The sequence below is a fragment of the Pseudogymnoascus verrucosus genome, assembly GCF_001662655.1.
Source record: "Pseudogymnoascus verrucosus strain UAMH 10579 unplaced genomic scaffold scaffold_44, whole genome shotgun sequence".
Classification (NCBI taxonomy): Eukaryota; Fungi; Ascomycota; class Leotiomycetes; order Thelebolales; family Thelebolaceae; genus Pseudogymnoascus; species Pseudogymnoascus verrucosus.
The window spans coordinates 176,044-197,198 of record NW_017263695.1 but is presented as its reverse complement, the minus strand read 5'-3'; the positions used below and the strand labels follow the sequence as shown (position 1 = coordinate 197,198).

At 54.1% G+C, this 21,155-nt stretch overlaps 9 protein-coding genes across 9 annotated transcripts; 3 read left to right on the top strand and 6 right to left on the bottom strand.

The window, feature by feature from the left end:
* Positions 1 to 860: 860 nt before the first annotated feature.
* VE01_08521 (uncharacterized protein) lies at positions 861 to 5,985 on the top strand. Its single transcript, XM_018277942.2, has 2 exons — positions 861 to 1,452; positions 1,531 to 5,985. The coding sequence occupies exons 1-2, from the start codon at positions 1,120 to 1,122 to the stop codon at positions 5,695 to 5,697; spliced, it is 4,500 nt and encodes a 1,499-aa protein (XP_018127589.1). The 5' UTR covers positions 861 to 1,119; the 3' UTR covers positions 5,698 to 5,985.
* A 233-nt stretch (positions 5,986 to 6,218) lies between these two features.
* Positions 6,219 to 7,663, bottom strand: VE01_08520 (uncharacterized protein). The gene is made up of 2 exons (XM_059463972.1): positions 7,391 to 7,663; positions 6,219 to 7,279 (listed from the first exon to the last, which is right to left on the bottom strand). The coding sequence occupies exon 2, from the start codon at positions 7,196 to 7,198 to the stop codon at positions 6,566 to 6,568; it is 633 nt and encodes a 210-aa protein (XP_059319460.1). The 5' UTR covers positions 7,199 to 7,279; positions 7,391 to 7,663; the 3' UTR covers positions 6,219 to 6,565.
* Positions 7,664 to 7,830: 167 nt separating this feature from the next.
* On the top strand, positions 7,831 to 9,484 carry CWC15 (complexed with cef1p; the record flags this gene model as incomplete). Its single annotated transcript, XM_018277940.2, has 5 exons — positions 7,831 to 7,840; positions 7,890 to 7,912; positions 7,968 to 8,044; positions 8,109 to 8,661; positions 8,729 to 9,484. 5 exons carry the CDS (start codon positions 7,831 to 7,833, stop codon positions 8,780 to 8,782), a joined length of 717 nt encoding a protein of 238 aa, XP_018127543.1. The 3' UTR covers positions 8,783 to 9,484.
* Positions 9,485 to 11,103: 1,619 nt separating this feature from the next.
* Positions 11,104 to 12,251, top strand: VE01_08518 (uncharacterized protein; the record flags this gene model as incomplete). The annotated part of the gene is made up of 4 exons (XM_018277939.2): positions 11,104 to 11,133; positions 11,207 to 11,215; positions 11,297 to 11,332; positions 11,386 to 12,251. 4 exons carry the CDS (start codon positions 11,104 to 11,106, stop codon positions 12,139 to 12,141), a joined length of 831 nt encoding a protein of 276 aa, XP_018127544.1. The 3' UTR covers positions 12,142 to 12,251.
* VE01_08517 (uncharacterized protein) lies at positions 12,216 to 14,729 on the bottom strand. The gene has a single exon (XM_018277938.2). The coding sequence runs from the start codon at positions 14,543 to 14,545 to the stop codon at positions 12,710 to 12,712; it is 1,836 nt and encodes a 611-aa protein (XP_018127569.1). The 5' UTR covers positions 14,546 to 14,729; the 3' UTR covers positions 12,216 to 12,709.
* A 133-nt stretch (positions 14,730 to 14,862) lies between these two features.
* On the bottom strand, positions 14,863 to 15,146 carry VE01_08516 (uncharacterized protein; the record flags this gene model as incomplete). The annotated part of the gene is made up of 2 exons (XM_018277937.1): positions 14,863 to 14,937; positions 14,991 to 15,146. The coding sequence occupies 2 exons, from the start codon at positions 15,144 to 15,146 to the stop codon at positions 14,863 to 14,865; spliced, it is 231 nt and encodes a 76-aa protein (XP_018127570.1).
* A 37-nt stretch (positions 15,147 to 15,183) lies between these two features.
* Positions 15,184 to 16,575, bottom strand: VE01_08515 (uncharacterized protein; the record flags this gene model as incomplete). Its single annotated transcript, XM_018277936.1, has 1 exon — positions 15,184 to 16,575. The coding sequence occupies one exon, from the start codon at positions 16,573 to 16,575 to the stop codon at positions 15,184 to 15,186; it is 1,392 nt and encodes a 463-aa protein (XP_018127571.1).
* A 110-nt stretch (positions 16,576 to 16,685) lies between these two features.
* Positions 16,686 to 18,338, bottom strand: VE01_08514 (uncharacterized protein; the record flags this gene model as incomplete). Its single annotated transcript, XM_018277935.1, has 1 exon — positions 16,686 to 18,338. One exon carries the CDS (start codon positions 18,336 to 18,338, stop codon positions 16,686 to 16,688), a length of 1,653 nt encoding a protein of 550 aa, XP_018127555.1.
* Positions 18,339 to 18,836: 498 nt separating this feature from the next.
* On the bottom strand, positions 18,837 to 20,200 carry VE01_08513 (uncharacterized protein; the record flags this gene model as incomplete). The annotated part of the gene is made up of 5 exons (XM_018277934.1): positions 18,837 to 18,995; positions 19,103 to 19,366; positions 19,461 to 19,638; positions 19,706 to 19,827; positions 19,880 to 20,200. 5 exons carry the CDS (start codon positions 20,198 to 20,200, stop codon positions 18,837 to 18,839), a joined length of 1,044 nt encoding a protein of 347 aa, XP_018127556.1.
* Positions 20,201 to 21,155: the final 955 nt, after the last annotated feature.

Here is a 21,155-nt window from a genome sequence, read left to right as displayed (position 1 = left end):
AAATAAGAATCCTATGCCAGTTCGCTTCTCTCCCTCTAGCGGTAGATAATAATATATACTCAAAGGAATAGATGCACGAATATAATCAGAGCAGGAGAGATCAAGGACAACAAGGCAGCAGGGACAGTAAAGGAGATATAAGGAAGCTGTAGAACATTAAAAGAAAGAGGAGGAACAGAGTAGAAGAGTAATGATTATTAAATATTGATATCAGGTCCCGTCTGTCCATGATATATCAACAACAGCAAGTGATGGACCGATGAAATGCAACTTCACAATCACCAAAGGGATGTAAACAAACAACGTAAATGAGACTACTGTATCTGAATAGAAAGCCCAGGGATATAGCAAGAAAGTTTGAATAATACTACAGTATAAGCGGCATATAAACTATATATACTTCTATATAATATTCTATGCAGGGCGTATATGAGGTGAAGTGTAGTCAAGGGTCTGGCGATCAATCAATCCCCTACTTTCACTTGGATGACTCACAAACCTGTCATTTGAGTGGGATATTCTGCCACCAGAAAGGTAGAAAGGTCACAGATATACCCCTTTCTACAAGCTTAAACAACATGCCCAAAATTGACATAAAACAGTCGCATTGGGGGATGTTTATCCAACTTGGATATCCCAGGAGCTTGCCTTGAGGTCGGGCAGTCAATAACAACAATAGCACAGATGGAAACGAACGAGAATTATGAAATACCAACATAGAAAATCAATAAATAGATATTTAATATAATTATTAACAATAAATACCTATTTCAAGTTGACGTTCTCAATCACCTACATTTTCCCCGTCGTCGATGAATTCATGACGCTTCCCGTGAGGTGATGTCGAAATTACCTTTCCACAGCACTTAGCGCGCGCCCTGCTCCCTTCGCGCCTGTCCATTCCGCCGAACCCCCAATCGCGTCCTCGTCGCGTGTGAAACCCCACAAACCACCACCCACGAAGCCACCGAACACCACACGAATCTCCCATATCCTCCCACCAGTGCCAATGCGCATCTGAACGCCATACCCATCACCTCTCGCGACATCACACACACGCAAAGCAACCCTCTCCTCTCCACCTCCCGACAAACCTCACAGCGCGCAACCTCCGCCGCCATGGCGCCTCGACGGGCCCCTCCCGCCGCCGCCCCTCCCGTCGAACCTTCACTCCCTGCTCTCACTTTCGATGAACCCCTCTCGTGGCGCGCAGGAAAGGCTATTCCCACTGCGGAGCTGCTGCGCCGACTTGGTGCGCTCGCCGCGGAGCTCGCAGAGCTCGACCAGGAAGAGACAGATAAGGCGTCGCTCGGCAAGGTCGCGAAGGAGCTATGTAGTCCCAATCTGTTGGGCCATAAGGATCGCGGGGTTCGCGCATTCGCCGCGGCTTGTTTGGTGGATGTGCTGAAGATTTGTGCGCCGGATGCGCCGTTCACGCCGTCGCAGTTGAAGGTAGGTTTTCCGGCGCTTATTCGATTGGAGATGGGGATGTGGGTGAGATAACAATGTAGCTAACATGGCGGAAATTAGGATATTTTCACGCTGTTCGTAACATCGATTCTGCCTGCGCTCTCGGACCCATCGAATGCGTATAACACGCAGCATATGTACGTGCTGACGTCGCTGGCGGAAGTCAAGAGCGTAGTCCTGATTACGGATGTGAATAACTCGGAGGCGCTACTATTGCATCTCTTTACCATCTTCTTCGATATTGTGTCGGGCTCGGCGAAGGCATCGACCGGGGAGCAGTTGAGCAAGAATGCCGAGTTTCATATGAATGAGATCCTGGTGACGCTTGTGGATGAGGCCCCGACGCTACCAACGGAAGTTATTGATATTATTGTCGCGCAGTTCTTGCGGGCTGCGGCAACGGGGAAGGCGAAGCAGAATGGTGATTCGAAGGCGGATGATAAACAGTCGACGCTGGAGATGAAGGAGTTGCCGGCTGCGTATAAGATGGCTGAGTTTCTGTGCAATTCCTGCCCAGAGAAGATGTCGAGGTATATCAGCCAGTACTTCAACGATGTGATCGTCGACGCCTCGTCCTCAGGTTCCATCTCCAAATCAGGCGACCACAGGAGGTCTAGCATTAATGACGACTCCGATGACGAAGACGAGAATGCGGGCCCAACAGTTGTGGATCTGCGTGAGCTGGAGAAGGCACATAGGTTACTTCGAGAGCTATGGCGCGCGTCATCTCAAGTCTTACAGAATGTTATCCCGCAACTCGAGGCGGAGCTATCAGCAGAAAATGTACAGCTGCGACTGCTCGCAACCGAGACCCTAGGAGATATTATATCTGGCATTGGAGCTGCAGGACCACCTCCGGCGCCTCCAATGGATCCAGCTGCATATCCGCCTGTGATGCTCGAGGAGTACGCACAGCCGACTGCGCCAACTAATATTCTCACGACGCCAATGTCACCACAGTCGTTCGCACAGGCCTATCCGGCCGTTTACACCAGCTTCCTCAGTCGCAAGAATGATAAGTCTCCACTGATTAGGTCGGCGTGGACTACAGCGATTGGACGGATCATCCTCACTTCAGCTGGAGGTATCGGATTGAGCCGCGAGGACGAGGCTACTCTCGTAGCTGGACTCGCAGAGAAACTCAACGACGCGGACGAAAGAGTTCGCATCGCGGCTGTAAAGGCAGTTGCTGGATTCGGCTTCCATGACATTATAACAAAGCTCGCAAGCAGCGGCGACGTGAACAAGACAGGATCAGTCCTGTGCAGCTTAGCGGATCGCTCGCGTGATCGGAAACATGCTGTGCGCGTGGAAGGCATGACCACCATCAGTAAGATCTGGGGCGTGGCAGCAGGGGAGATCGCGGCTGGGAACGAGACCGTGACAGCGCTTCTGGGAGCGATTCCGTCGCGCATATTCTACGCTTACTACGCTAATGATCAAGATGTGAATGTGCTACTCGATCACGTTATGTTCGAGCAGCTCCTACCGCTCCCATATCCCCCGCTCAAGTCAAAGGGGATTAAGAAGGCGAATGGGGAATCACAACAGGCTACAGATGACTCCTTTGACCCCAACACCGCGCGTGTAGAGCGCCTCCTCATCCTCGTCCGCTCCCTGGACCCCAAAGCCAAAAAAGCCTTTTTCGCGCTCCAAGCGCGTCAGAAGACCTTCCGCAACGTGATGACAACTTTCCTCACCAAATGCGAGGAGTACAATGGGGGTGTGATGGACGGCAATGAGAAGGAGATCAAACAGAAGCTCACGGCTGTGATACAGTGGCTCGTGGCACTGTTGCCGGACTCGCTGCGTGCCGGCGCCGACTTGTGGAAGTTCGCTAAGATGCATGATCGTCGCGCGTACCACCTGATTCGATGTACTATGGACCCGATTGAGGACTTCAAGACTGTGCATAAGGCGGTTAAGGAGTTTGCGAAGCGCATTGAGGCGGCGCCGGGGGCGCCGGCGGGGTTGCTGGAGACGATGATTCCGTTGATCTACCGTGCTGGGTCAATTGTGTATAATCAAAGCAATTTGCCGGCTATTCTTGAGTTCTCGCGCAATGATGCGAAGGGACTTGGTGCCACGGCGCATGAGCTTCTAAATGAGATTTCGGAGCGAAACCCGGATATCTTCAAGGCGCAGGTTAAGGATCTCTGCAAGCTGCTTGTGGAAGCGGCTCCAACAGCCACGAAGGCGAACGACGTCGGTTCAGTCAAGACACTCAAATCGTGCGCGGCATTCGCGAAGAAATTCCCGGATGATATCCCCAAGGACAAGCCATTTGTGCAGGCCCTCGTCGCCTTCGCAAAGTTCGGTAGCCCAGCCAAAGCCGCAAAGCACGCTGTCACGATCCTGACCTCGACTACCGCACGCAAAGAAGTTCACGCCCGCGACCTCCTGACATGGGCTACAAAAGACTGGACATACGGCTCCGACCACTATCTCACCAAGCTCGCCTGCATTAGCCAGCTCACCCTCCTCGCCCCCACCATAATGGACGAATTCCACGACCCCATCCTCGAAATCACAAGCCAGCAAGTCCTCCTCCAATACCGCACCGAGCCCTCCTCCAGCGACCGCAGCTGGGTCGACGACGCCGCCGTAGACGCTGAATGCGAAGCAAAGACCTGGTCGCTAAAAGCTCTCGTCAACCGCCTCCGCGTCGTCACCGACCCCGCGTCAGCCGCCGAGCTCGCGCCACCAGTCTACAAACTCCTCCTCACCCTGCTCACCAACGAAGGCGAGCTCTCCAAAACCGCCTCGACGCCAAAACACCATAAATCGCGTCTCCGTCTCCTCGCCGCGCATCTCCTCCTAAAGCTCGGCACCACAAAGGCATTCGACGCACAACTCTCCCCGAAATCCTTCCTCCGCCTCGCTACCGTGGCGCAGGACGCCTTATTCCCCGTTCGTCGCAGATTTATCGACAAGCTCCAGAAATACCTCGTCCTCAACCGTCTTCCGATGCGCTTCTACACCATCCCCTTCCTCCTCGCTTTCGAGCCCGAGGCGCATTTCCGCGCTAGCGCAGCAACTTGGCTCAAATCCCGCGCTCGCGCCCTGCAGGGCCCAGTTGGTGGTGGTGGTGGGGCGCTGGAGGCTACACTCCCGCGCCTCCTGTCGCTCTTGGCGCACCACCCCGATTACAGCCCCGAACCCGCCGACCTCCTCGACACAGCGCAATACATCCTCTTCTTCGTCTCCTCCGTCGCCACCGAAGAAAACCTCGGCCTCCTCTACAAATACGCCGAGCGCGTCAAGCAAGCACGCGACGCCCTCGACCCCTCCAGCGAAAACATCTACGTCCTCGCCGAACTCGCCATGGCTGTCCTGCGCAAGTGGGAGGCGCGCCGCGGATGGGCTATGCAGGCCTATGCTGGGAGGTTGGGGATGGCGCGTGAGCTGTTCGCGAAGATGCCGGATCATAAGACGGCGCAGGAGACGGCGGACAAGGTGTTTTTGCCGGAGGGCGTGGAGGAGGGGGTTGAGGAGGTTGTGAGGAAGGGGGAGAAGAGGGGGAAGAGAGCTGCGGGGGAGGGAGCGGCTGGGGGGGAGCCGGCGGGGAAGAGGCAGAGGGTCTCGAATGCTGCGGCGGCGGTGGTGCCGAGGGTGAAGACGGCGAAGGTGGTGAAGAAGGTGGTGAAGCCGAAGACGCCGAAGACGCCGAAGACGCCGAAGGTGAAGAAGGTTAGGGAGGAGAAGGTGGAGTCGACGGCGGAGAGGAGGAGGAGTGGGAGGGGGGTGGTGGCGAAGACGAGTTATGCGGATAGGGATGATAGTGAGGATGATGAGGAGATGATGGGGGGGGTTAGTAAGTGGGAGTATGCGGATGGGCATGTTGAGTCTGATGCTGCTGAATCTGATGATGAGTCGGATGCTGAGGCTTCTGAGGCTGCGGCTTCTGAGGCTGCGGGGGAGGAGGATGTGGAGATGTCCGACGACGGCGCTGTCGAGGAGCCGGAAGAGACGCCCGCGCCGGCGATACGGACGAAGGTCCCTGAACCGGTGGTGCAAGAACCAGAAGAAGAGGAGGAAAAGGAATCTACACCTGAGCCGGTGGAGAAACCAACGAATGGACGCGGACGCAAAGCCGCTGCTGTGAAGGCAAAGCCAAAGGGGAAGGAGAATATCAAAACCCCCGCCGTACCGGTGCGAGCCAGGAGCGCGCGTGCAAGGGGTAAGAAGGCTGGGGGTGATGTGTTTGATGTCGAGGCGAGCGAGTGATTGAGGTTCTCATCTAAAACTGCAATGGTTTAATTAGGGGATGGAGGAGGAGGTTTCTATATCTGCGATATCACGATTTTTTTTAGCTGGCTATTTGCTGTATCTTTTCTCCCCGGTTGAGTTTTGAGAGAGATGAAAAGCTTAGGGGGTGTGGGGTGAGGAAGGGGGATGATGGGCGGATACCCATTGCAGTTGTTGTCTTTTCTATTTTTGTTTGGGGGCTTTGATGGTTGGCTAGGCAGGGGTTGTTGTATATGAGATGAGGGTATGAGGGTTGAAAGGGGGGTGAGGGGTTGCTTGGGTGGGGAGGGAGTTTGCTGGGTTAGGGTAGCTAAATGAGGGGATAATGGGATTTATGGATTTGAATTTTGTGTCTGGCTGGATATGGTCACAAGTGATTCGTGTGGGTGATATGAGACTTCTGTTACGTGTCTTTGGCGATACTGGTGGGTTTGCTGTTCTTCAGTTTTGGCGTTTCACTGTTGCTGGCGCGGAGTTTTCACGATGGTAGATAGTAAGATACTTGGTATGTTATTTCTTGGTCTTAAATACTCTATACGTGACAACTCTACAGTCATTTCGTAGGGTATGCGGAGGCTTCTCGGCCTCGAGGATTGGTTTGTTGCGTAGAACTCAGCAATTTCGCCCGCAGACACGGCCACAAGGCGAAGGAAGCCGTGGGGCCCAAACAGGCTCTCCATGCACTAGTCCACGATCCCACACTCCGCTCTAGATTTATCGAGAACAGTCCTTCCATCACGGGCCGACCATGCCCATAGTCTCCTACCCCCATTCTTACAAAAAAGCGCCATGATATTTCCACTTTTCCAATTCCCAAACAACCCAACCCAACCCATCACGGCGCAGCTCACCTCTCATTCTCAGCACTCAACACCTTCCCCACCCCCCCATCCCTCCTCCTCTCCTCCTCCCCCACCCTCCTCCTCACAATCCCATCAAGAACCTTCGCCCTCCCCTCCGCAACACCAACACACCTCAACAACTCCAGCGCATCCACCTCCCTCCCCCCCAACTTCGCAATCTGACACACCTCCCCATGTCTATTAACACCCACCGTCACCGACCCCTCTCTCACCCCTTCCTCCGCCCTATCCGCATCAAGCAGCACCACCTCCTCTTCCCCCTGCCTAATTCCAAAGATCGAGAACGTAACGCAGAAAGGGAGATGCAACAGGCTTAGCGGAACAGGCGCCCTCTCTTCAGCGCTGTAGACTGTGACTTTCTCGCCCTCCACGCTGACTTCCGGGCGTCTGAAATGCAGCAGCCCCGCCAACGCAGCGACGCAGCACGCATCAAGCAACCCCCCTCCATGCGACAAGATATGGAGATCGCAGCGGATAGCCCAGACGCTCTTCCCAGCCAGGAGACAAAGCGACTCGGTGTCCAGCGCGGCGGAGCGACGGAGTGTTTTATCGAGAAGGCGCGCGAGGAGGGTCTCGGGAGGGGAGGGGCGGGAGGGGTCCACGGTGGGGGTCGCCATGGGGGAGAACTCGGTGGTGAGGGTGAAGATGCCGTCGAAGGGGCGGGGGGGGAGAGGGAACAGGATATTGTTGCTAGGACGCTTGGGTGGGTTAGCTCTGGAGGTTCTTCTTAAAAGAGAGGGGGAATTGGTGGGAGGAGGGAGGACGGGGGGAGGGGAGGGGAAGGTGGGGGGGGGGGGGGGGGTAAGTACCGAGTCTTCCCCATCTGCACGTCTACGCTGCCGTAGGCGTCTCCGAAGCTGATTTCGACATCGCGCGCATCGTCGAAGCCGCGGCCGTCGAGGCGGAGGTTATCTTCTAGGGCTTGGAGGATGAATTGGCGCTCGTTGAGCGAGGGTTCTGGTTCGCGCGGCATTGTCGTAGGTCGGTTTTTGCGGGGACCGACTACTGTGTGTTTGTAATTTTGGTGGTTTGGGGGGAGCTGGAAGGGAAGGGCTGGGGGGTGGAAGAGGTGGGATTGATTGATTGATAGTGAAATAATATTGCCGTGGGCGGTGTGGTGATTTGTGCTGGGATAGGTTTAGCGCGATCGCTGGGATGTGGTGATGGGTGTTGATATCGCCTGGGCCATGGAGAATTCCATTACATCGATATATTTACGACTTTACTTTGCATTTCACCACAACGCAAGATGACGACTGGTATGTACCCATCGCCCGTTATAAAATAACTATCGCTAACAAACCCCAGCTCACAGACCAACCTTCGACCCCGTTCGTCCCCCCCACGACCTCCCCATCCCGAAACTCCCAAACTAACACCCCAAAGGCTGTAGGTAAAGAAGCCCAGCGCGGCCCAGCATACCACCAGCGCCTCCTCCCCGCGCACACCCAGCTGAAAGTCCGGTATGCTCCCCCATCCAATATCCCACGCCAAACACAAGTGCGCATCCGCTAACCCTCACCACAGCAAACCCGGCCAAGGCGGCTCAGCCGACTCCCAATCGCGCGACCTGCGCGCCGAACTCCTCGCCGCCGAAGCTGCTCACTTCGCCAAGACGCGCGGCGGGGCACCCGACCAAACCAGCGCCGACGATGCCGCGCTCGAAGCAGGGAAGAGAGGGGGACTCCTCGAAAGCAGCGCAATGGAGGGGGTAGAAGACGATGCCGAAGCGAAGGAAGCGAAGCGGCGGAAGATCCTAGAGGAGACGCGCGACATTGACGCTGATTCAGCTTCTGAAAGCGAGAGCGACAGTGAAGACGAGAGTGAAGACGAGACGGCGGAGTTGCAGCGGGAGTTGGAGAAGATTAAGAGGGAACGGGCGGAACGGAGGGAGAAGGAGGAGAGGGAGAAGGAGAAGGAGGAGGAGGAGGCGAGGGAGAGGGATGTGGCGGGGGGGAATCCGTTGATGGGCGGGGGGGCGAAGCAGGATTTTGGGGTTAAGAGGAGGTGGGATGATGATGTGATTTTTAGGAATCAGGCGAGGGGGACGGAGGGGAAGGATAAGAAGGAGTTTGTTAATGTGAGCTTTTTTCTGAGGGAGGTGAGGGGGAGGTGTGGGATGGGATGGGATGCTAATGTGCGGATAGGACTTGCTGAGATCGGATTTCCATAAGAGGTTTATGAGCAAGTATGTGAGGTGAGCGTGGTATGGATTTGGAGGGTGAAATTGGGATGGGGATGAATGCTGGGTGTCGGATACAACGCCGAGAATGGGAGCCGTGGTGGTATAATTGAGGCTCAAGGGAAGCGAGCAGTTTTGATACAAATAGCAGTGGTGGGAAGAAATGAGGCTCAAGAGACCCAAGCAAATGGGCAGCAACACATCGGCGTTTGGGATTGGACGGCGATTAGAGCGGGACAAGACGAAAGAATTACTACATAGAGTGACCACGGGAAACTGCGGCGGGAAATGCAAAGTGCCAGATACACACACACACACATCATCATATACCACATCTGCATGCATGGTGCAGAGGCGCGTGGGTAGTGGGCTGGTGCATGCAGGCGAGCATTGTGCGGTTCATCTGAAGTAGCGATCGGCGGAGATGGGGGATGCGGTTAGCATGGCTGGTTATGTGGATGTATGGATATGTGTGGGATGGATGGGATATGTAGATGGACGTATGGAGAATGGAGGGGAGATATGGATGCAGGCATAGATGCGAGTTATGGATGCGAGATGGACATAGCAGCTGTTCAGGGTTGCGGATACTACGCTGCTGTATCTGGTCAGGTCTATTAGATGGGGGCCACTAGAGTAGTTAGTATAGACTACTGTGTCCTACTATCGTATGATATTGATTTCCTGGTTCGGGGGTTTGAGCTTGTTTTTTCCCTTGTGGGATCTACTGGGGCGGGATGGGATGGGATGGGATGGTTAGGGGGAGGGGTAAAAGATGGGAAAGGGAAGGAAGGGGGTTTATTGTTGTGGCTGTGGCTGAGTAAAGTACTTAGTATAGTATGGGGCCAGTAGTATGGAGGACGCGTACCTTTTTTTGGTGGTGGAGGATGGAGGGGTAAATAGGTCGGTTAGATAAGGGAGAGTAGGAGCAATAGCAACAATAATACCATACTCTCTACTCATCCCCAGTGTATACAGATAAATAAACATAGAGATATAATTCACATACAATAGCACGACATCATCTCATCATCTCTACCATCACCATGCATCACAATTGCCTATTCAGGCCAGTCACGACTCCCCTCCAATCCATCCCACCATGCTTCATCCCACCATCATCTAACCATGCACAGCTCAATCACCCCTCCTGTACTTCCATCGCCCTGTCGAGCTGAATGCAGGATCGAGGTACTCTACCTCTACCACTACTCGCTAACTTCGTACCTTCCCTTCCCTTCCCTTCCACCTCATCCCACCTCTTCCCACCAGGTCTCGGCCTATCTACCCCACATACGGAAACTACTGAACCACCAAAAACCACAAAGAAGCTTCATTACTGGCCATGTGGAGACACGGAGGGAGAAAGAACATCACAAGGTACAACCACAATACATCGACGACAACCTAGATAGTATGAGGCATTTGCACCTCCAACCACCACCAACACGCCCCGTCCCACATGTCCTCCCGCAGTACCCTCCTATGGCTGGCCGCCGATGATGTACGTCGACGCATGTCCGGGCACATCTCCGTCCCTCATCCTATCCTGCCGCGGATCATTCGAAGCTACACTACTCTACAATACTCTACACTACCGAGCAGCACCATCCATAGTACCACGAAACTAGACCACCACCACAGCAAGGCTACATACGCACCCATCCAATCCATCTACCTCACTCCCGCATTGCGCAACTGAAGACCAGACAGACCAGAAACTAAAACCAAGATCCAAGGCACGCCAGACGCACGCCATCCCCCTCCCCCTCCCCCTCCCCCGATCCATACAAGCTCCAAGCTATCCACTCCCATCTTCACGATCCGCTCCTCCCCTCCGCCACGGTCCCATGGATCCGACTGAGACAAGCCTTGCTCTGGCTCCCTATCATCCGCAGCTAGCTGGCCAATGGTGGCGGCGAGGCCGAGGGGGTGGGAGGACGGGGGGGAGCACGAAGTTTACCCCTCTATGGTGAACCCCCTCAGGAGCACGACTCAATCGGCGGGGGGATGGGAGAGGTCATGACGCAACTACGTTTTGTGTAGCTTGGGGGGAGAGGGACTCGTCATCTCAGCTTGCCCCGCCCCGAGGGTGGTAGCTAGCCACAAGTGAGTGAGTGACCTTGGGGGTCCGAAGGGGGGAGGTGGGAGGTGGGAGGTTAGAGGTAGGTGAGAGGTAGGTGGGAGGAGGGGGAGAGAGGTATAAGTATAAGCCTTCTCCTTCCCCCGTCTCGAGTCCCCTTTCTTTGGTTCCTCGATACTTTCTCAATTCTACAATCTCCATATACCAATCTCCAATCTTCAACCACTCCCTCCCAATTCATATAAACATCCTTCATCATGTCTGGATACGGTAACGACAACAACGACGTAAGTCTTCTCCTCCCTGGCCTCGCCCCCTCCTCTTCTCATTAGTCCTGTCGACCTAACACTCCTTTCCCAGAGCTACGGCGTAAGCCTCCTCAACCCCCATCCAGCTGCTGTTCCCCTCAGCAGCTGCACCACCCCCAACCCAAACTAACACCCCACCCAGTCCTCCAACACCCGTGGCGGAGACGACTCCTACGGCGTAAGCCCCCCATCCCCTCCATTACCCTCTTCACCACCCACTAACTCCTCCAGTCCTCCAACAACAACTCCTCCAACAACGACAGCTACGGCTCGTCCAACACCCGTAGCAGCGACAACAACGACTCCTACGGCTCCTCCAACACCCGCAGCAGCGACAACAACGATAGCTACGGCTCCTCTAACAAGAACTCCAACGACGACGACTCGTACGGCTCCTCTAACAAGTCCTCCGGCAACACTGACAGCTACGGCTCGTCTGGCAACAGCCGCGGCGACAACAACGACTCGTACGGCTCCTCTAACAAGAGCTCCTCTAACGACAACGACACCTACGGCTCGTCTAACAAGAACTCGTCCGACACCTACGGCTCCTCCAACAAGAACTCCTCCGACAGCTACGGCTCCTCGGGCAACACCGACAGCTACGGCTCGTCCAACAAGAACTCCAACGACAACGACGACTCCTACGGCTCCTCCAACAAGAGCTCCTCGAACACCGACTCCTACGGCTCCTCCAACAAGAACTCCTCCGACAGCTACGGCTCCTCGGGCAACACCGACAGCTACGGCTCGTCCAACAAGAACTCCAACGACGACGATTCCTACGGCTCGTCTAACACCCGCTCCTCGGGCAACAACAACAACAGCAGCGATTCTTACGGATCCAGCAACAACAACAACAACGATTCCTACGGCTCGGGAAACAACAACTCGGGATCGTCGACGGTGGATAAGCTTGTTGATACGGCGACTGGTTTCTTGGGAAGGAGCGGGGGTAACAACAACAACAATGATAGCAACTACTAGAGTGGATGATACCTGTTTGTCCCTGGTGATGGGGGTGTAGGGTTGCGAATGAATTGAAATAACCTTTTTTTGATGTTGGCTTTGGTTGTGACTATGATTTATGATTGTGGTTGGAGTGAAGGATTGTAATGCTGTTTATGTGTATATGTGGTGTGGTATCTATCCCCGCTGTGTATGCTATGCCCCGAACTCCAATTCACAAGGTCTGTATCCCTCCTTTCTATCATACTCGCTCGCCCTTCTCCTCCCCTGGTCCCGACGTCCCTACGTCTCTCGAGGTTCCCCTTGGTACACCTCTTCTATCTGGAATCCCTTCTAACCACTCTCTCTCTCCTGGTTGCATCCAAGCATACCGCATCCTTCTCCCCGCTCGTCACGACTTCCCACTCCGTCATGGGTATTAACCGCGCGCCGCACGTCGTTATCTCCCGCACGGACGTCGCAAGGCTTGTGCGGGATACCCGCGCTGCAGATGCGTCGACCCAGCGTGTATGTGTGCCAAGCACATTGTGGGGTGCGTATTCCCATCTCAGAAACTTTAATCTTCGATTTCCTCCCCACCTATGCATCACTGCCCCTCCCCCTCCCACTCTTCCTCTTCCAACTCCACCCACCCCCGTCCCCAAACCTCCTCCCTAACCTCCGCAACGCTCCCCCACCCACCCCCCCCTTTCCCCTCCCGCAACCTCATCCTAACATCCCTAATCTCCCCCTCAAACAATTTCAACTCCCCCTTCGGCCCTTCAAAATGCGAAATACTGTATTCCAGCACATAAGCCAGCCAAAGGACATTCGTGAAGGGGTGGTGTTTCGCCCATCTGCTTTCTTCTCCCTTCCCCGTTTGTTGTTGTAACGCACCAGTAAGGAGGAGTTCTTGAGCGATGACATGTTCGCGCATAGCGTAGTAGACGCGCCGTTGTTTCCGCTCCTGCTCTTTCGTGCCTGGTTCGCAGTCCTCGAAGAGAGCGGCGTTTTCGGGGTCGTCGAGGTCGAGGAATAGTGTTTTTCCCTCCTCCGTCATCGCGCGAGAGAGGGTGTAATCCAGTAAAGTGATTTCCAGTCCCGAGAATCCGCCGCGGAGCTCAGATGCGGATGTTGACAAAGTCGCAGTCGCCGTGGGTATTCGAGAAGAAGGCCCAGCGCGACGAAGACATATATTCCCCTCATGCAAATCCCTATGCTCGAACCCAAACAGCTCCTCCCCCGTCGCCAGCGCCCCCACCGTTCCCAAAAAAACATCCCACAGCTCCTCCCTCGTCGTCAAGTTGAAGTGCTCTAAATCCTTCCCCGCATCTCCCAGCTCCAGCACCAAGAATAACTGATCCTTATGATACTTCGACGGGTGCGGAAACGCACTCCGTCCGTATCCTAAGTCCCAGGACTCGCTTTCCTCAGCAGTAGCGTCAGCACCGGGGGGTTTATCATTCCACCCCTCCCACGCCTTAACAACACCACTCGGCACACCACCCTTGGCGACAAACACACCGCGAAACACCACGAACCCTGCGACATCGGTGACTAAATCCAAGATCGCAACTTCACTAAGCACATCCTCGACTTTACAAGCTGTCTCCCTCCTACTCCCCGGCCCGCGCGGAGGACGCAGAGCGAGGATCTTGAGGATGGAGGAGCCGGAGGGGTTGTGGAGGGTGTAGATCTCGGCGTAGGAGGACTCGGTGAGTTTGGTTAGGGGCCAGGAGGGGGAGAGGAGGTGGGACCAGGGGAGTGGGGAGGGGAGGGGGGCGAGCCAGGCGGGTGGGGGGGGGGAGTTGGTGGGGGGTTTTGAGGTTGATGGGGGTTTTGTGGTGGGGGAGGGGGTGGTGGAGGGGCGGGGACGGCGGGTGCGTTGGTGTTTTGGTGGTGCGGGGTGGGGGAGAGGGGAGGCGGGGGTGAGTTGGAGGGCGTTGAGGGTGTGTGTTAGATCTGCCAGAGCTTCTGTGTCGGAGGAGGGGGGTTTTGATTTTGTCGGGGGTTGTGGTTGCGGTTTGGGTGGTTTGGATTCGCTGTGCCCGGCGGCGGCTGGCTGGGTTTCTCCATTATCCACTGTCTTTTGTTCTTTTGCCTCCTTTTTCTTCCGTGAGCTCTTCGGTTTTTTCGATTTCGCGTTCGTAGTCGTCGCTGTCTCTGGGGCAGGTGTTGCGCTGGTATCACCGCTCTTCTTTGGCGAGCCCATCTTCTGGCTTTCAGTTGCGGGCTTCTCGATCCCTACAGCATCTTTGCTATCCTTCCCCTCCTCCTCAAGTTTCTCATCCACCGCCTCCTCCGCCGTCTTCTCTATCTCCACCTCCCCCACCTTCCTCGGCGCCGGCGACGAATCCTGCAAAAATATCCCCGCGCTTTTGGAGACTTGCTTCTTCTTCCCATACACCCTCGCCGGTTTCTTCGGCGGTCGCTGGGTATCCATCGTATCTGTCGTCGTCGTCGTAGGTCGTCGGTGTGTGGCACGCGTCGTTGCGTGGGACCTTACCTTGGTGGTGGGGTTGTGAGGAAGTGGGATGGAGGGTAGTGTGGGGTTGCTGGGGTAACGGGTTTGCTTGGCAGGAACAGCGACCAGGATGCAAAATGTAGATATCTCGGTCTCATCATAGATACACAACTAAGTGTTACGGCCGAAACCTGCAGCCCATATGCCGCGAGGACTAGTAATAAGGTAAATAATACAGAAGCTATGTAGTTAGTTAACCCCTTAAGAATCTAACGTATAGTAAACTTAGTTAAACCCTAGTTCATAATGGCTAGCCGCGCCCCCTTCCCCTTCCCCTTGTAGCGGGCAGGCTTCTTATAGACTCCTCCCTTCTACTCCATATAGTTAGATTCTCTTCCCGCAGCTGCCGTGGCGTCTTCCCCACTGCATTCTGCTGGTCCATTAAACCGCTGCTCCCGTCGCCTCTGGTCTCGCCTTCTAGTATCGCGGCGATCATCTCGTCGTGCGCTCGGATCCTACTTGCGAGCGTCACACTCTCCATCTTCCCCTCGTGGTTTTGGAGAGGCCCGATCCCCCCCATTGCTGCTTTATGAAGGGGCGTATCTCCCTGAGCATTTCTAGCGCACATCCGCGCCAAGGCGGACTAGGTACCGCGCCGCCTCGACCTGCCGTAGGTTCCGCGCCATGAGGTGCAGAGGAGTGTTGCCGTCTGTGTCAGCGTGAGTGACATCAGCGCCGTGCTCGACCAGGAGGTCCAGAAGGGCAGAGGCGATTGGTTCGCCGTACATAGAGTGCAAGGCAAGAGCATGCAGCACAGTGCGGCCGTGGCGGTCTACTAGGCTTGCGTCAGCGCCGTGGGCGCAGAGGAACCGGATGGGAACGTCAGAGTGTAGGCTGCCGCAGCCTGCGTGGCCTCCGACCGCGTAGTATAGGGGTGTCGCGCCCTGGTGGTCTAGGTCGTTGATGGTATGGGGGTTGCTGGCTAGAAGGAGCTGGAACGTGTTAACGATGCGTGGGACGATGGCATCGTCTAGGAGGAGACATTCGTCATACCAACCGGGGCCCCCAGCCGCCCAGTGGAGGGGGAGACGGCCGGTGCTGTCGCGACAGGTAAACAAGTCATTATGCTCGTTTTCACGTCCATAGTCATGGTCATTGCTAGCGCTGCGCTGATGGTCTAGTAGCGCACGGATCCCCTCCGCGTTCCAGAACAAGCTCCCCAGATGCAGCGCGGTGACATCATTAGTGTACATTCCTATTGGAAAGCCGACCTCCCCGCCGTTGCTGAAGTACTGCTGCCGGGCGTGGACGTCCGCCCCTTCGTCTAGCAGGCGCCTAACTAACTCGTAGCTGGCGCGGGTGATGGCCCGGCCAAGAACGGTGTTGCGCGGCTCTAGCCAATTGTCCCTGACTTCGACGATGGCATCGCTAGCACAAGCCCCCTTATCGAGGAGTAGGTGCATCAATTCCTCGCCGCGAGCAAGGCGGTCGCGGATCCAACCGTGACGGTCATGATGACAAAGTTCGAGATCGAAACTAAGGTGCTGCAGATCGAAACTAAGGTGCTGCAGCGACGCTGCAGCGCTCAACAGTGGCGTCCCGCCGTGGTAGTCCTTAGCGCATACTTCCCCAAACGGGGGCTGGCTGTCTAGTAGGAACCGCGCCGTTTCGAGATGGGCGTGGTCACAGGCCACGTTCAGTAGTAGGAATTCTCGCTGGTCTAGGGCTACTATCTGCGATGGATCGGCTTCATAGTTGAAATTGTAATGATCGAGCAGCACGCGAAGGACCTCGGTGCTCCCAACCGACGCAGCGATCCAGAACGGGTCGTAGTACTCGGTCTCTCCCGTACTAAGGGCGTATCTCGGGAATTTCGCGAGATATTTATGTAGCGTCGCTGAGTCATTGCGCCTAATGATTTGGTTTAGCAGGTTGAGGTAGTCGGTCTCATTGAGGATGGTACCGTCCGTGTCGATCAGCCGAGTTGTCTCTGTGTTATGGTATGCCATTAAGTGGATTTTATTTCCTTATTCTAGTAAGTAAAAGTAAAGAAGAAATGAGCAGGAGGGCGGATAAATATACGAGTTTTTAGGTTCATTTATGACAGATAACTGCCCCACTATGGCCAAACAGTATATGCCGCCGGAATTGCAACATACCGGTCATCAGTAACTGTCACCTTATATAGCACCTTGTACAGCGCATCGATACCCTGCTCGTGATGCGTATTGACGCTCACAGACACGGGGACTAACTCTGTCTTCGCCTCGCCCTCTGGGGTCTGAGATTCGTTTATAATCTCCCTCTTCGTTATGCAGTTGCTTAGAGGCCTTAAGTCCACCTCAACAATCTCTCCGTCAGAGTCCTCATCACGATCCTGACAAACGTGGACCGAAACACCAAATTCATCCGTCCAGCCTAGCATGACCCAGACCTCCGCCTCAGTAGTGGTGCTTTTGAAGATAGCAGTCGCCACCCAATGGTTTGCCGACTTTGGGATATTAACCAGAATCTCACCGCCACGCCCATAAGTGCAAACTATCTTCGCTTCTTTACTACTAAACCGATTAAATTTGTCTGGAGTATATCGGTAGACTTTATCGAGTCTGAAGGAGGGGGAGATATCGTTCAGCATGAAAGCGTTTGCACCACGCAAAATCTCCACTGGATCGAGCAGACTCGTTGCCTGTCGGATGAATAATTTCGTCCATCCACCATTAGTCTGGGGTTGCACTGCGTACAGCTCATCGCACCGTACTCTGGTATACTGATCACTTACGCTGCTGGCTACCACGCCTCGAATGCAGATCGCGAGGACCCAACCTTCTCTAATCCGACAGCCGAGCGTCATGAAGCGCTCCCCTGGTGCATTTCCACGTACCACATTTATCGTGATGCTCAGACCTTTGTTGGTCATCCGGTAGGGTCTACTCTTACTACTTTCACCCTCGTATAGGGTAACCCCGCGCGAGTGCTTGAACTGCAACGGCGACATAGCTAGGAGCCCGCTATTTGTGGGTGGAGCCTCGCCCAACGATGTCCATGCAAAGATAGAGTGGTCGTCCGAGTTCTTGATGATTTCCTCCTCCAGCCGGATGAATGCGCGCTCGCCTTCGCCATATAGCAATGCCATGTTGACGGCAAACAAGCCTAGCAGGCAATACGCTATGTCCTCCTGCCTCGTAGTGACCCGACTTGAGGCCCAAGACATACGTTCCGCAATGCTAAATCTTGTAATATCCAGAGTGCCTAACGCATCGGGGTCAATACCCGTAATCTCTGAGATTGTCGTTGCAAAGTCCTCTTTCGATCCCATCTCTATCCATTCCCGGGAGTAGAAGACAACCTCCTTAGGGGCGAGGAGCTCCTGCAGTGTCCAGCCCCGCGTAAACCACCTACTGTTTCGAAACTGCGATTCCGCCTCAGGACCGTCCCCAACCTTCGCGACGTCGGATAGGTAAGCATAGCAAATTTTAGCATCGGAGTACCAGCGGAACATGGAGTTGATGGCTTCGGACAGTTCGGCGCTGCTGCTCTTGTCGATGCAGCAGGTGTCAACCCAGACGAACATAAGGCCGTCGCTGGCAGCCTGGCGGCAGGCGCCGCGGATTTTATCGAAGCCGGGTAGAGCCTCGGCATGTGGCAGGCCGCGTTGCATATCGACGAGCGTCACCTCCCCCTTACCCCAGGTGTGGGAGAGGATTGCATAGCGGGTGGATCTATGGTCCATGAACTCCTCGAGCTCGAACGTGTCTACATTTATGAGGCGCATGGCTTGAGATTAGAATGTCGCCTAGTTCGGGTGACAACGGATTTGGCAAGATTGGTAGGGCCGATTTTGTAGGTCTACATTTATCAGTCTGCTTTGAAAGGATTAAATATAGTCGACCTGATGATGTGTGATGGGGTTGGTGACAACTCAGCCCCACTAACAGCAAGGCTGGGCGCTTATGCAGCGCATGCCTGTAAGAGGAAATGTGAGAATGTGTTTTTTACGAGTGACCCTCCCTACGTTTGGGAATAAGCCACTTCAATATAGGTCGCCCTAAAAGTTCATATTACCTCGGAAAATTTGCCAATTTATCTGAAATTGTACGTATGTAACTATCTACTTAGAATTGTTTCGAAAAAGCAGTAAGCAGGCTCATGAACTCGCTGACTATATACACCTCATTCTCCTTCATCCTTGTTCCTTTCCTTTCATAGATCGTAGGGCATTCTTCCGGTTCCTTTCTCAGAATTCTCTCATATCCGATCCAGTATTCTCTGCTCAGAGCTTGACCCTCCCTGCGACGCTCGATCTCTTCATGATTGGCGACATGGTGACAGGGTTGTTGCCCGGCAACTTAGCAACAGGACCGTTGAGGCCTACTTCTTCAGCAGGAGCGGCGATCTCTGGGTTCAAGCCAACCGCGGAGCCAGCATTCTTCTATTCAGTTGTTAGTTGTGTGTCTTTTTCAACAGAATAGGGCTTATAGTTCATAATCCTAAAATATATCCGTGGGGAAAGAAGAGATTGGGGGATATATCACTTACATTAATGCTGCAGTCTGGGGAATAGGCGCCTTGTGGGCCAGAGCAAGTCTGAATGGCTGTCTCCAGCGCGTTCTGGTCCCAGCCGTTGATGAAGTCGCCGTGCAGACCGTAGCCAGTTGGGTCACCCATCGCGTACACCCACTTGTTGAAATCCTTGTAGGGCGCGGTGTCATAGAAGAACTCGTAGAAGAGACTGAAGATGGCCTTTGGGTGGGACTTTGGGCATACTCCACCATCATAGGTGCCAATTGCAGGGTAGGCCATCTAGAGATATTATTAGGAAGGGGTAGACATAAAGATGCATGGGATATTATAAGTTGAAGATTTGTGGATGGGACAGGAAGGGAGTGTAACTCACGTGAGAAGAATGGTTGTCACTGTCAAGGTTCTTCCCATCCCAGCAGGACTGGAAGAATGTCTCTGCTCTCATACGATCGCAGGATTGTTTGGGGAGGCCGTAGGTGTTGTCGCTGCTGGCTGCATTCAGGCATACGTGCTGCATGGCTTGGTGTTCGAAAAGTGATTCGTCGATAGTCCTAAAGTTCCTCACATAAGTTTTGATACTAGATATAGATAGTATATAAAAGGGAGTGGTTTACTTACCGACGCATTGGGTTTCCAGTGACCATGCGCAGCCCAGCCGGAGGAGCTGCAGGGGAGAAGCCGGGCGGACACTGGGTTCTTCCCTCCGCGTAGTCACACGCTCGGTTTAGATAGTACACGGCCTAAAATATATCAGCTCTGTTTAGCACAAGTCTCTGTCTCCCATGCACTTACGCTTCCTTGGAAGTGGATTAAGTCAAAGCTGCCATCAGAGTTCTGGTGGTACAGCTGTGGCTGCCAGTAGTTGCTCTTATCAATCTTCTTGTCGCACGTAGTGTCCTTAGCATTCAGTGCCGTATTCAAGCCCATGGTCTGTTGGAAGGCAGTTCCACCAATGACGGCATGGACGTGTGCGGAAATGCCGCCCGGGCTGATGATGGGGTCGCCGCGCTGGATGGTCAGCGGCTGACAGTTGACTGTGAAGATCTGGCCATGGGCCAGCTTGATCAAAGGCAGGCCGAGGGCCGCGATTAAAGCAGAATTGAAAGACGGCATGGTGAAGAATGGGTTGAGAAGAAACGGGGAATGAATCTAAAGGGGTGGTGGACCCATCCTATATATATTGCACGGTGGGAATCGCATCAGTGCGATGTGATTCCCAGCTTCTTTTCCAATACACCAAGTAGCTAAATAGCACAATTGCCGTTTAGTTTGTACGTTTGTATATTTAATTTCACCGATCACACACCGAATATGCTCGGAGAGCACTTACTCTGCTTGGCGCCCCCCTTTTGAAACGCCGCTTGACTGTAGAACCCCAGAATATAGCTTCAGCGCACTTACCACCTTCCAAACCGCAACTGCCATACCTTTAGTGTTTTTGAGATGCTAAACATTTCGGCCCTTTTTCGTCCGCGGATTCGCGGAGGTCATGGATTAGCACAAGTGAGAATGTGGGGAACCCTGTTGCAACAAGGGCGACTACGGCACTATTAGCAAAACCACCGAAGCTAGGGCTGGCACGAGGTCTGTGTTGCTTGGCACTTCTATTTCTACTGTGTTTAGAGATTCCGGAATTCCACCCGACGCAGGAGGATTAAAGTAAGTGGGAGTAGGCCTTCGGGTTATTAAATAGCTCCCGCTTATTCGACAGGTGCGGCGGTAACTTGCGTATGTTTGCACTCAGATGCTCTACATTATCGTAATAAAAAGTCTCAAGACTAGATATTGAAAGTTTTGAAAGTAGCCTTGAAATTCTTCTAAAGTTTGTAAATACTCAAGGACGACTGCGGATAAATTAAGACGAACAGGTGTTCGTGTCGACCACTCCCTTTGGTTGGTTTCCAAATTAGATGACATCCAGGGATTTCGCTGGCAATTACCTACGAGGGTGTTTGATCGGCACTCCGTATCATTTTGGTAAAACTTTAATTCTCTAGCAAATACCATCATGCGTGGGAGTTTGCGTCAAATAGAATAGGTTGTGGGGGTCGGGCCGAGTAAACCCTGT